Source organism: Hemiscyllium ocellatum, chromosome 22 (genome assembly GCF_020745735.1).
Source record: "Hemiscyllium ocellatum isolate sHemOce1 chromosome 22, sHemOce1.pat.X.cur, whole genome shotgun sequence".
In the NCBI taxonomy this organism is placed as follows: Eukaryota; Metazoa; Chordata; class Chondrichthyes; order Orectolobiformes; family Hemiscylliidae; genus Hemiscyllium; species Hemiscyllium ocellatum.
Window position 1 is genome coordinate 7918700 of NC_083422.1, and position 14085 is coordinate 7932784.

A 14085-nucleotide genomic window follows, 5' to 3' on the forward strand; every position below is an offset into this window, starting at 1 on the left:
GTAGGCTTTTCCCTATTGTTGATACTCAGTCTAGTAGCAATTTCATTAGGAATCAACTAATCATTTATGATGCTGCTGAGTCACTGTTGATCATCAAAATCCCTAACCTACTGTACGTGCAATGACTTTGCCACACTCAATGCTTCCTCAAGTGGTAATTCATTAGTTGAGGGGGTTGCTATGTGTGGTGATCAGCAAGCAGTTTCCTCACCCTTGTGACTCTGGACACACAGTCTACATTGAGGTCTCCAGAGCAACTCTGCCCTGACTGCATACCATTATGCTACCACTTTTGTTCCATCTGTCCTGCTGGTTGCACAGAACATACCTACACATTGGTGATGGTGTTTCCTGGGACATTGTGTATATGATATAATTCTGAGTGTATGAGTATGTTGGGCTGTTGCTTGATTCATCTGTAAGACAGCTCTCCCAATCTTGGCACTTGCTCTTAGCTTTGGTGGTCAATAAGGCTGAGTTTGCCTTTGTCGTTTCCAGTATTGTGGTTGATACCAAGCTGCCTGAACATTTTCATTCCTTTTTTGTTTGGATTTTTTAACAATTGAGAGGCTATTTGGAAGGCAATTTAGAGTCAACCACGTTGTGATCCAGACCTGGAGTATACAGAGCAGACCAGATAAGGGCATTTTCTCCATAACCTGTTATTCCCTAGTTCCTGGGGTCTTGAAATATGCTATGAAAATGCAACACCTACTTTTCTGCTGCTTTCTTATTCAGACCTTATGGTATATGGTAGGGTTCCACAAGGATCAAGGTCAGCACGACTGAGGGTAGGGGGGGGTGATTTATCAGCGTGAGGGATTTTGGCTATGATGGTAATTTGGAAAGGTTGGCATTGTCCTTGGAGCAGAGGAGATTGAGAGGATATTTGATAGAGGCGTACAGATTATAGCAAGTTTAGATACGTAGACACCATAGCTGTTAACACCTGCTGCTGGAACAAGGACTATGTAGCACAAGGTTTTGGACAAGAATTACAGGGGACTGTGAGGAAAAACTTTTTTATGCAGTGAGTAGCAATGATCTAGAAGTCCTTGCCTAAATGGTTGGCAGAAAGAGAGATGATCAATGACTTCAAAAGGAAACTGGGTGGGTACTTGAGGGAAATGGGATTGACTGTATTGTCCTGCAGAGAGCCTGAATGAACTCAATAGACCAAATTATCACCACCTGTAATGACATTACTGTCTTCTAGGGCTCCGATATCCAGGAAAAAATCAACTTTGAGACTCGGATGCAGGAAGGGATCTGCAAACTTCTTGTTGCCTCCACCCAACGGGATCAGGTGCTGCATGCTGCGAAAAATCTGATAACCTGTAGCACTCGAATTCATCACTATAGAGCTGAGTTACAGAGACGTGCAGACGAACAAACCCTGCCCAAAGTGACAGGGAGGTAGGCTGGAACTCATATAATTTAGTAGATTTTCATTTCTCCCCCTTTTCCATTTTACTCTTTGATTGCCTTCAATTCAGCTTACATCAATTGTTTAATGTTCCATTGTAAACTGAATATAGTTCAAAATCTGAACTGCACTAGCTTTATAAATACTGTGGGTGATCAATGGCTAGGAATTCTACAGCAAGGAATTTACCATCTGGCTCCATAAATTCTGTCAACCATCTCCAAGTCAAAAGTGTAATGAAATACTCTCCATTTGGCTAGATTGGTGCAGCTCCAATACTTAAGACTCTGGACACTATCCAGTATAAAACAGCCAGCATGATCAGTACCTTGTCTGCCATCTCTGTCACCAGTGCTCATTGAGAGCAGTGTGTGCCATCTACAAGATGTACTGCAACCACTCTTCAATTTCCTTTGACAGCACCATCCAAATCTCTACCATCTGTAATGACAAGGTTGCAGATGCATGGTAACACCACTACTTACCAGCTCCCCACAAACCATATACCACCCTGACTTGGAATTATCTCACTGTTGGTGGTTCAGAATCCTGGAATTCTTTTTATAACCGTGTTGTGGCTGTCCCTAAACCACATTGTTTACAATGATTCTAGAAGGTGGCTCTCCACCACCTTCAAGGACCATTAGGAATGGTCAATAAAAGCCAGCTTAAGCAGAAATACCCTCATCCAATGAAAGACTAACTTTCTTAAAAATAAGGAAATTCTAAAATCCCTGTTGAATGCTTTTATACAATAAAGTATGTCCCCTGTTTTCACTGAACTTCAATCTAAATGAACACACCTATGCTCATCACTATTCTATACAGTACAAATGGTTAAAATTTGAAAGTGCATGCAATTGAAAACTGTGTAGGCTATCCACAAAAAGTGCCATCTGGTGTTTTGGAAAGGAGTACTACTAGTGGAAAATTTTTTTGAAAGTGTGCCTGAAAGGCCTGATTTCTTTCATGCCATCCAAACAAATACCTCTTTCTTCTTGATGAAGAATTGTAAAGTGCTTTCTGTGGTGGTGTTATTGTACTTCAATGTTGTCTTGTGAGTAGTATAATTTAGAAGCCATATTTGCAGTTCAGCAAATGACGCAAGATGTTGCAATTTGTTAGCCGCATGTAACATGCTGCCATTGTGAACTGCATGTTAGTAAGTTGCCCTTTTCAAATCCGTATTTTGAGACCACATTTAATGTTAGTTCTCTCTCTTTTCCACAGGTTATCAGACACTGAGATTAAACAGCATTCAGCATGTTCTGGAAAACTGGCAATATCTGGTACTACCATTTGTGTATCTACTTTGTGACAGGGATTTGAAATAAATACAAAGAAAGCCTCGGATGCTCCTGTGAAGCGAAGCTGAGTTAATTAGGCCCATGTTCTCTGGAGTTTAGAAGAATTAGAAACAATCTCACTGAAGTATACAAGTTTCTGAAAGGGCTTGATAATGCTGTGAGGGGCCAATCATTTGGGATTGAATTACTTCACTCAAAGGGCAGTGAATCTATGGAAATTTCAACCCAAGAAGGATGTGAATGCTCCAATGGTAAATACATCAAAGGCTAGGATAGCCAGATGTTTGCTGTCAGGGAATGTAGGGCCATAGCAAATGAGAAAGTAGAGTTCACGCCCAAGATGTGCCACAGTTGCATTAAGTGGCAGAGCAAGTGTGATGGTCGCGTGGTGCACTTTAATTTCTTTGGGTTGTGCTTCCTTCTGATGTCACAGTATTACCAGTTTCACCCTCCCTATCCCTGGCCAGTTTCCCACCCTGCAGAAACGTGAATTCATCCATGCTTGTTTCTTGATTCACACCAAGCCCTGTTGACTCTCCGCTCACTGACTTGCATCAAGTCCTTGTCCACCAACACTGGAGTATTAAAATTCCCATCTTCTGTTCAAATCTATCCATGGTCTTACCCCCATCAGTCTCTATAAACTCAACCAACCCCACAATGCTCTTAACTGACTGTGTATTAAATTCTGATCTCTTGTCCATTTCCCCATTCCTCTAGTTCTAAGCTCTGGAATTTCTATCTCTCTACATCTTAAAACACTGCATTAAACCTACTCCTTTGTCATTTAGTGTTCTAATACATGTTTCAGTATCATTATTTGTTTGATGCTCCTGTGAAGTGCTGTGGAATATTTTACTATGTTAAAAACACCATGTAAGTGCATTTTAGTGATCACTTACATGTTTGTAACTCTGACACTCATAGACTCATAGAGTCCTACAGCACGGGGACGGGCCCTTTGGTCCAAACTGATCCATGCTGACCAAAATGTCCGCGCTAACCCATTTCCCTGAATTGGCCAATATCCTTCTAATCCTTTCCTACCCACGTATTTGTTCAAATGCCTTTTAAAATGAAAGGTTTGTAGCTCAGGTTAAGGTTTAGGGTGTAGGTTTGCTCGCTGAGCTGTAGGTTTGATATCCAGACGTTTCATTACCTGGCTAGGTAACATCATCAGTGATGACCTCCAAGTGAAGCGAAGCTGTTGTCTCCTGCTTTCTATTTATATCCTTCTCCTGGAAGGGATTCCTGGGGTTTGTGTTGATGTCATTTCTTGTTCATTTTCTGAGTGTTTGATAGATGGTATCTAGATCTATGCGTTTGTTTATGGCGTTGTGTTGGTGGGTTTGTGTGCTACTAGGATTCCGAGGAGTCATTTCTGAAACCTCTTTGATGTATGGTAAAGTGGGTAGGGTTTCTGGCTGTGTTTGGTCTGCTTGTCGTGGTTTGTTCTTGAGGAATCTGCGCACTGTATTTTTTTGAGTATCCGTTCTTCTTGAAAGCGTTTCAGAAATGACGGCAGGCTACTAAGACCTCTCAGAATCCTAGTAGCACACAAACCCACCAACAGACTCAAACAAAAATTAACAAACTTTAAAGACCCAGTGCAACCCATGGACAAAGCCAACGTCATCTACAAAATTCCATGCAAGGGCTGCCACAAACACTACGTAGGACAAACAGGAAGAAAGTTAGCCACCAGGATACATGAACACCAGCTAGCCACAAAAAGACAAGACCCTCTCTACCTCGTAGCCCTACACAGGATGAAAAAAAAATACCATTTCGACTGAGACAACACATCTATCCTGGGACAGGCTAAGCAAAGACATGCCAGAGAATTCCTAGAGGCCTGGCACCACCCCCCAACCCCCCACCACCACCACCACCACCACCACCCCCCTCCTTCCCCAATAGTCAAAGGGAAATTGAGAAACAAACTTGTAAGGAGATCTCCGCTATCTGTAAGAATAATAGGGTAGTCACAGTAGGGGATTTTAACTTTCCAAACATTGACAGGGACTGCCATAGTGTTAAAGATTTAGATGGAGAGGAATTTCTTAAGTGTGTACAAGACAATTTTCTGATTCAGTATGTGGATGTACCTACTAGAGAAGGTGCAAAACTTGACCTACTCTTGGGAAATAAGGCAAGGCAGGTGACTGAGGTGTCAGTGGGGGAGCACTTTGGGGCCAGCGACTATAATTCTATTCGTTTTAAAATAGTGATGGAAAAGGATAGACCAGATCTAAAAGTTGAAGTTCTACATTGGAGAAAGGCCAATTTTGACGGTATTAGGCAAGAACTTTCGAAAGCTGATTGGAGGCAGATGTTCGCAGGCAAAGGGGCGGCTGGAAAATGGGAAGCCTTCAGAAATGCGATAACAAGAATCCAGAGAAAGTATATTTCTGTCAGGGTGAAAGGGAAGGCTGGTACGCATAGGGAATGCTGGATGACTAAAGAAATTGAGGGTTTGGTTAAGAAAAAGAAGGAAGCATATGTCAGATATAGACAGGATAGATCGAGTGAATCCTTAAAGTATAAGGGCAGTAGGAGTATACTTAAGAGGGAAGTCAGGAGGGCAAAAAAGGGACAGGAGATGGCCTTGGCAAATAGAATTAAGGAGAATCCAAAGGGTTTTTACAAATCTATTAAGGACAAAAGGGTAACTAGGGAGAGAATAGGGCCCCTCAAAGATCAGCAAGGCGGCCTTTGTGTGGAGCGACAGAAAATGGGAGAGATACTAAATGAAAATTTTGCATCAGTATTTACTGAGGAAAAGGATATGGAAGATAGACTGTAGGGAAATAGATGGTGACATCTTGCAAAATGTCCAGATTACAGAGGAGGAAGTGCTGGATTTCTTGAAACGGTTAAAGGTGGATAAATCCCCAGGACCTGATCAGATGTAGCCAAGAACTCTGTGGAAAGTGAGAGAAGTGATTGCTGGACCTCTTGCTGAGACATTTGTATCATCGACAGTCACAGGTGAGGTGTCGGAAGACTGGAGGTTGGCAAATGTGGTGCCTTTATTTAAGAAGGGCCGTAAAGACAAGCCAGGGAACTGACCTCTGTGATGGGCAAGTTGTTGGAGGGAATCCTGAGGGACAGGATGTACATGTATTTGGAAAGGCAAGGACTGATTAGGAATAGTCAACATGGCTTTGTGCAGGGGAAATCATGTCTCAAACTTGATTGAGTTTTTTGAGGAAGTAACAAAGAAAATTGATGAGGGCAGAGTAGTAGATGTGATCTATATGGACTTCAGTAAGGCGCTCAACGAGGTTCCCCATGGGAGACTGATTCGCAAGGTTAGACCTCATGGAATACAGGGAGAACTAACCATTTGGATACAGAACTGGCTCAAAGGTAGAAGAGAGAGGGTGGTGGTGGAGGGTTGTTTTTCAGACTGGAGACCTGTGACCAGTGGAGTGCCTCAAGGATTGGTGCTGGGTCCTCCACTTTTTGTCATTTACAAAAATGATTTGGATGCAAGCATAAAAGGTACAGTTAGTAAGTTTGCAGATGACACCAAAATTGGAGGTGTAGTGGACAGCGAAGAGGGTTACCTCAGATTATAACAGGATCTGGACCAATGGGCTGAGAAGCGGCAGATGGAGCTTAATTCATATAAATGTGAGGTGCATTTTGGGAAAGCAAAGTTTAGCAGGACTTATGCACTTAATGGTAAGGTCCTAGAGAGTGTTGCTGAACAAAGAGACCTTGGAGTGCAGGTTCATAGCTCCTTGAAAGTGGAGCATGGAAGGATCTGTTTCCATGCTGTACATCTCTGACTCTATATCCTTGTAAATTTCTTCCTCACTCTTTCCAGTTCAAGAACATCCTTTCTATAACAAGGTGACCAAAACCGAACACAATAGTCTGAGTCCGGCCTCACCAATGTCTTGTATAACTGTAACATAACTTCTCAACTTCTATACTCAATGCCCTGACTGAGAAGGCTAATATACCAAAAGCCTCCTTCACTTTCTTGCCTATCTGTGACTCCACTTTCATAGAACTGTGCATCTGAATACCAAGATCCCTCCATTCCACTTCACTCCTTAAGGCCCGACCATTTACCATGAAACTCCTATCTTGATTTAGCTCTCCAAAATGCAAGACCTCACATTTATCTATATTAAACTCCATTTGCCATTTCTTGGTCCACTTCCCCAGCTGATCAAGGTCCAGCTGTAATTTCTGAGAACCTTCCTACTATCCACAATACTGCTTATTTTAGTGTCATCTGCAAACTTGTTAATTATGCCTTGCACGTTCTCATCTAAATCATTGATATAGATAACAAACTGTAATGGGCCCAGCACTGACCGCTGAGGCACTCTATTAGATATAGGGCTCCAGTCTGACAAGCATCCTTCCACTATTACCCTCTGTTCCCTACCATCAAGTTAATTGTATATCCAAATTGCCAGCTTGCTCTGGATCCCATGAGATCTAACCTTTCAGAGCAAGCTACCACGTGGAACCTTTTATTAAATGGTAGGCATAGGGAATGCTGAAATCCATATAGACTATGTCTACCGCCCTGCCCTCATCAACTTTCTGGTCACTTCATCAAATAATTCTAACAAAATTGTGATGCATGATCTCCCATGCATAAAGCCATGCTGACTACTCCTAAAGAAACCCTGCCTTTCTAAATGCATGCATATCCTATCCCTCAGAATCTTCTCACACTCTTCAGTCCTAATCTTGTTCCAAATGTCCTCAATCTGGTAATACAAGGCTTTAAGTTGACTAACTCCTTGGCTATGCTGGGAGTCAGGCACCCAAACATGAATATTGAAATTGTCCATAAAGGTTTGTGCACTTTGACTTGATGCCCGCTTCTCAGTTTAGTGAGCCCTAGTGAAGTGTATTACAGGTAGTTTGATTATATGGCTTCCAGCTGTCCCATCTCCATGCAGCTGCATTGGCTACCCACGTCCATGGACACTACCTATGCCAACCTGTCAGGCTGTGATTGCACCCTTCACTCTGGTGGTGCTGTAGCTTCTTCTGCAGATGTGTGAACAATAAACAGTACATTCTTCTTCAGCCATGTAAAATTGAAATTTGAACTTAAATTGCACAATTTCTGTTTGAGTAATTGTTGTACAATACCATTGTAAATTGGTGATTATATTTTCTCATTGTAGATATTCGAATTCCATTAATGTGGAAAGACTCTGATCATTTCAACAACCGGAGCAGTATGTACTCAAAAGTATTGTTTGTTTTTGACTCTTTCTCTTCTCCTGAGTTCTCATTGTTTTGGTATTAACTTTGTGTCCTTGTGTTAGAGAGCCCACGTTTTGCTGTGTTTTGCCTGATGAAGATTCATACTCAGATTTTTGACACTGAGATGGTTATTGTGGATAAGACTGTTACTGACATCTGCTTTGAGAATTTGATGATTTTGTGAGTATTTTGAAACTATTTTGCATTGCGCATATGCTTTCATCCATTAAAATTAAATGAGGTGGAGAAATGCATTATTTTAGTTCCTAACAAAAGCAGAAGTTGCTGTAAAATCTCAGCAAGTTTGGCAGCATCTGTGAAGAGAAATCAGAGTTAAGGTTTTGCGTCCGCTGACCCTTCCTCAGTTCTGACCTGAAATGTTAACTCTGATTTCTCTTCACAGATACTACCATTCCTGCTGAGCTTTTCCAGTAACTTCAGCTTTTGTTCCTGATTTACAGCTTCCGCAGATATTTTGGTTTTATTTTAAAACCTAGTTAATTTTTATACTTGTCAAGAAAGAGACCTGCATTTATATGACACCTTTTCGTAACTGTAGGATGTTCCAAAGTGTTTTGTGACCAATCAAGTACTTTTGAGTTTAGACATTTTTGTAAACGACAGCCAATTTCAACAAAGCAAAGTCTAATGAACAGCAATGACACAAATGGCAAGGTCATTTGATTGATGTGCTGTTGTGAGAGTATTGTTGACTAGGACACTGGGATGTATACCTCTTCCCTGTTTAGAATATGTGCCTGAGGTCATTTGCATCCACCTAAAACAGCAAACAGAGTCTCAATTATCCAAAGGTTTTAGGAGCTAAAATCCCAGCTTGTAAAAGTTTGGAATTTTTCAAATAATTTTAGGATAAGAGGTTAGCGGATTTGAAGGATACCATACACATTCTGAATGTACAGGATCAAAGTTGTTGTTACACGAGGACTGACCAACTGGAGTTTTATGTCTCCGTTCTGATTGCCACGCTTCAGAAGGATATATTGGCTTTGGAACAGTTGCAGTGCAGATTCACCAGAATGAAAGTAGAATTTAAGAATCATAGAATCCCTACAGTGCAGATAGAGGCCATTGGGCCCATCCAGTCTGCTCCCATCCTCTAAAGAGCATCCCACCCTATCCTTGTAACCCCACACTTTTACCATAGTTAGCGCACCGTAGCCTGCACACTACAGAGCAATTTAGCATAACCAATCCACCTAATTTGCATATCATTGGACTTGGGGAGGAAACCAGTGCACTTTGAGGAAACCAGACATGGGGAGGAAATCACCCAAGGCTGGAATCAAACCCAGGTCCCTGGCGCTGAGAGGCAGCAGTGTTAATTGCTGAGTTATTATGCCGCCCTACTAAATAGGTTAAACACGAGGTCAGGTTACATACATTAAGCTTATGTTACTTTGACCTTTAAAAGGTTAAAGATCAATGTAATTGCATTGTTTAGAATGATTCAAAAACGTTATGTTGTTGACAAAAAAAAAGCTTAATTTTGGGGAATCCAGATCAAGGGGAGCAAAACCTTAAGATTGCAGTGATTGCTTCTTTCAAAGTAGAAATCTGGAACACACTTTTCCCCCAAACTGATCTAGTGACTGGGGGTTAGTTTAAAATAACTCAAAACTGAGATTGAGCATTTTTTGTTGGGCAGTGCTACTAAGGGCAATGAAACAGTACAGATGAATGGAGTTAAAATACTGATGCAGCATGGTCCTATTGAATGGCAGAACAGGCTCAAAGGGGCTGAATGGCCTCCTCCTGTTCTGTGACTGAAATTCAACTATTGGAATGCTTTACTTATCTGCAATGACAATGTACACAGTTCCTACATTAATGATGAGGAAGGAATCAATAAGGCTTCCGCAGCTGCTGAAACTAGGCATCCTAAATTCAGTTTCAACCTTCTAAATGCAGTTCTTTCTCCAATGAGTCTGCCTTTTAAGGAATGGTCAGTTCTTAACCTTCTTTATTAATATTTAATTTGGCTTTGTTTGGGTTAGCACCACTAAAATATATTTTATCCAGCATGCAAGCTGCTTATCTCAGCTGAGTATCGATGCATAGCTTGTAGCTGGTCTGAAGGCAAATCTCTGAACAATGTTTCTTTAACTTACTGCTTCACTTGGATAAAATGTACAGTTGTTTTTCTTATAATGCAGGAAGAAGCCATTTGGCCTATCAATGTCTATATTGACCTTCCAAAGAGCATCCCTCCAGATCCATCTCCGTAACCCCAAATGGGATTTTTGCATGCCAGTCCACCTAATCTGCACACGTTTAGACAGTGGGAGGTAACCAGAGCATCTGGCAGAAACCCATGCAGATACTGGGTGAAATTGCAAACTCCACACGAAACTCATCAAAGCATGGAATCGAACTGTGTCCCTGGCACTGTGAGACAGCAGTGCTAACCGTGTCACCCTAAATATCTTGAAAATACTATGATCTATATCTCACTGGAGCAGGCCATATTGCAACTTACGCCATTAGTTAGACTTCTACTTTCACTCTTTGGCAGAAAAATGTTTTGAATGGCAGTGATTAACCATTATTATCTTAAAAGTGTGCCAATCCTATTTATTGCCAGACTTCACATTCTGTGATTTGTTTAATAGGCAATTAATGTTCACTTCCAACAAGTTCTTTAATAAGGAGGCTAGAGATGAGAATCTCTCTGTAAAGCAAATAGCAGACGCCATAAACTGACCAATTTTTGGAGATTCACGCCTCTAGTGATCTCTTAATCCCCTGATGTTAGTCATTTTTGAGCATTAATAATGGGGTGCAGCAATATCATGCTGGTGTTTTTCCAGCAAGTTTCAGTTTGTATCAGGAATTAACATGGTGGGGGTGTACCAATAACTCACTCCTTTTGGCACTGTTCCTGCATAGTGATGATGTGAAGCCAGAGTTCGAGTTGAAGTTGGAAGTATACAGTTCCTGCATGGAGGAGGGGACTTCTATTATCAACACTCCCAAGAGACTGGCCCGAAAACTCAGTACCTCTCTCAGCAGATCAACGGGAAAGAGACTCGCATCTGCACTGGAAAAAGGAGACGTTGACTCCTTCTTACGTGCTAACCCGGTAGCTGCGTGAGTTCTTTTCAAAATTCAGTTTGTTTTTTCTAAGCAATTGTACTTTGTATTAACAATAGTGTTGATTGACTTTTAATTTCAAGTAGAGTCACTAAACTGAACAGATACATGTATGAAAGTAAAATGTCACAGGTACTGAAAACCTGATGGTAAAACAGAAAATATTCAACAGGCCAGGCAGCATCTGTAAAAAGAGTTAACATTTCAAGATCAATGTAAATTTCTGAATGGTTAATTCCAAAACCAATCCATTAATTTCAAAATCCTAAAACTACTTACAATAGTAGTAGGTTTTCCTATAAAATCAGTGTTGTAGTTCTCTGGTCCTGTGTTTGGAGTAACATCTTGTTAAAATCTGTCCCTGCATGAATTAATTGGTCCGTTGAAGGCTCCATTTTTTTTACGAAGAGTACATAGTGAAGAAAATCCGTTTCTTTGTATTTATGATGACATTTTTGCTAATTCCTCTTCCAATCTCTCACGGCTGTTATACTCGCTATCAGATTTTTTTGAGTCTTTCCTCTTGGATTGGAGAACTGCATATAAGACAACCTATTTTCTGAATTTGCCTTTTGCCACGGGTGTGTTAAGGGATGTTACTATATTGGAACAGTTACTGTTTAGTAGTAAAATAATTTATTATTCTGTTAAGTTTTCCAATAGAGTTAAATTATTGCAAGTTCCTCTTTCTTTTGTTGTATTATAACTATAGTTTTTGAATAAATTGTGTTTTGTCGTTTGACCAATCTAGTTGCACCTGGAACAAAGCACCTCACATTTACCTTTTTAAACAAGTAAAAGTTTTGGTCTAGGCTACCTTCTTAATATATTTTGTGAGGGGGTTTGGTCTGATCTGATCCATAAAACTCTAGAGAATCCCTTCCATCAAGATTGAAGTGAAAAAGATCAATCTGGATATGCTATAATTAAAGAGCAATCAAAGAGGAAAGTTGCCTTAAAAGGGCGGAGGTGACGGTAGGCTTACTGAGGAGGATAATGATGACTAACAAATCTATCATAGTCAAAGGCCTGGTGGGGATCTGTTTAAATATGTCCAAGTGTTGCCTATGTGTGACAAGGATGTAGAAGATGTTTTCATTTCATTTGAGAAAGTAGCTAAACAAATGAAATGGCCGATGACTGACTGACTATGTGGGTATTGTTGATCCAAACAAAATTGGTAGGTAGCGCAAGTGGGGTATTTGCATCACTATCAGAGGAGCTTTCTGGGGACTACAATCAGGTGGAAAATGCCAGCTTAAGTGCATATCCGCAAGTAGCAGAAGCGTACAGAGAACAGTTCAGGAATCTAAGAAGGGAACCTAGTCAAAAGTACATTTGAGTTTGATAGGATCCAACAAAGTAATTTTGATAGGTGAGTAAGGGTATTGCAAGTATATCAGACATAGACACTCTTAGACGATTATTTTGGAAGAGTTCAAAAATTCACTTTCTGAAGTAGTGAAGGAGCAGAGAGTTAAAACTGCAAAAATAGCAATGGAAATGGCGATGATTTTGAGGTGGTTCATAAATCAAAGTTTGGCTTCCGATATCTATTTCAATCTGTGAGAGAGAGAAATTCAGGAAAAGCAAAATCCTCAGATGGTGAGGGAAAAGCAGATCTCACAGAAGATAGTTTACCACAGGATAAAAAGGAAACCCATGATGGGGAAAGAGAAATAAAATAGCTCAGATGTTTTCACTCCAATAAAGTAGGGCACATGAAATCAATGTTGGTGATTTAGAAAAAGTACTGGGAGCATGGATGTGGGAAACAAGATAAGCCCGTGAGATATCTTGAAGTGGTAAAGCACAGTAGAAGCTAAAAAGCTGCAAACTGTGCAGCTTGGTCATGGGTTGGTTGAGAAGAAAATGCTGGATCTCTTTTAAAGAATTTATTTGCAAGGGTAAGGTTTACTCGTATATGCTAGAAGGAGCAGATAAAGAAATTAAAATTTTAAAGAGATATAGAAGCAAGTCAATCTTTGGTGAGACATGAGAAGATACACAATTCAGAAGAAATATTGCCAGAAAAGGTGGTAAAATGTGGAATTTGCTAAGAAAAGCAGTGTTCCATTATTCAAAATGAGGTTGCAGAATCTGGTGAAGTGGTGATAGGAGTAATAGAGGAATTCTTGGTTCAGGAATACAATTTATCCTTGGTAATGATATAGCTGGATCACAGATGGGAGTCATGCCTTCTGTGATTGAAAAGCCAGGGGAAAATCAGGTAACTGAGGTGTTTTAGGAAGCATATCCTGGGGATTTTAATGACTGTGTGGTAACAAGGACACAAAACCACAGATTGAAGCAGGAGGAGAAATCAAAGAATGAAGATAAGGAAATTTTAAGTTCAGTTATCAGAGGCTATGCATGATCAAATCTTTGAGAAGACAATGGAGCAGCAATGGCAGAAGTTTCTGGGAGTAATTTGAATGTACAATAGGAATTCAAAGAAGAAAGCACATACTAATGGGAGAATGAGTCAATAATGGCTGATAAGGGATGTCAAGGACAGCATAACAGCAAAAGAGAAAGCATATAATGTGGTGAAGATTAGTGGAAAGTCAGAAGATTGAGAAGCCTTTAAAAATCAGCAGAGGGTAACTAAAAAAGCAACAAGAGGAAGAAGATAAAAAATGAGGGTAAGCTAACTAGTAATATAAAAGAAGATTGCAAGAATCTTTTTCTTATATAGAAGGTAAGACAGAGGCAAGAGTCGATGTTGGACTGTTGGAAAATTAGGCTGGAGAAGTCGTAAAGGGAAACCAAGAAATAGCAGAGAAACTGAATAGGTATTTTGCATTAGTTTTCATATTGGGATACATTAGCATATCAGAACTTCAAGAGGGTCAGGGGACAGAGGTGAGTGTATTGGCCATCACTAAGGAAAAGATACTAGGAAAGCTGAAACGTTTGAAATAAATCACCTGGACTAGATGGACTACACTTCCAATTTTCTGAAGGAAATTGTAGAGGAATTGAAGATGAACT

The 14085-nt window shown here is 40.4% G+C and overlaps 1 protein-coding gene across 2 annotated transcripts in view; it reads left to right on the forward strand.

Annotated features, from left to right (window-relative positions):
• Positions 1-14085, forward strand: part of rtkn2 (rhotekin 2) — a 50819-nt gene that overhangs the window by 12519 nt on the left and 24215 nt on the right. The window contains exons 2-6 of one of the 2 annotated variants that reach the window (XM_060842315.1): positions 1217-1416; positions 2657-2715; positions 7899-7952; positions 8043-8160; positions 10888-11088. In XM_060842315.1, coding sequence (XP_060698298.1) covers positions 1217-1416; positions 2657-2715; positions 7899-7952; positions 8043-8160; positions 10888-11088 — 632 coding nt within the window. Of the gene's footprint in view, positions 1-1216; positions 1417-2656; positions 2716-7898; positions 7953-8042; positions 8165-10887; positions 11089-14085 lie in introns of those variants that run through there. The other variant, XM_060842316.1, reaches the window with a different exon arrangement.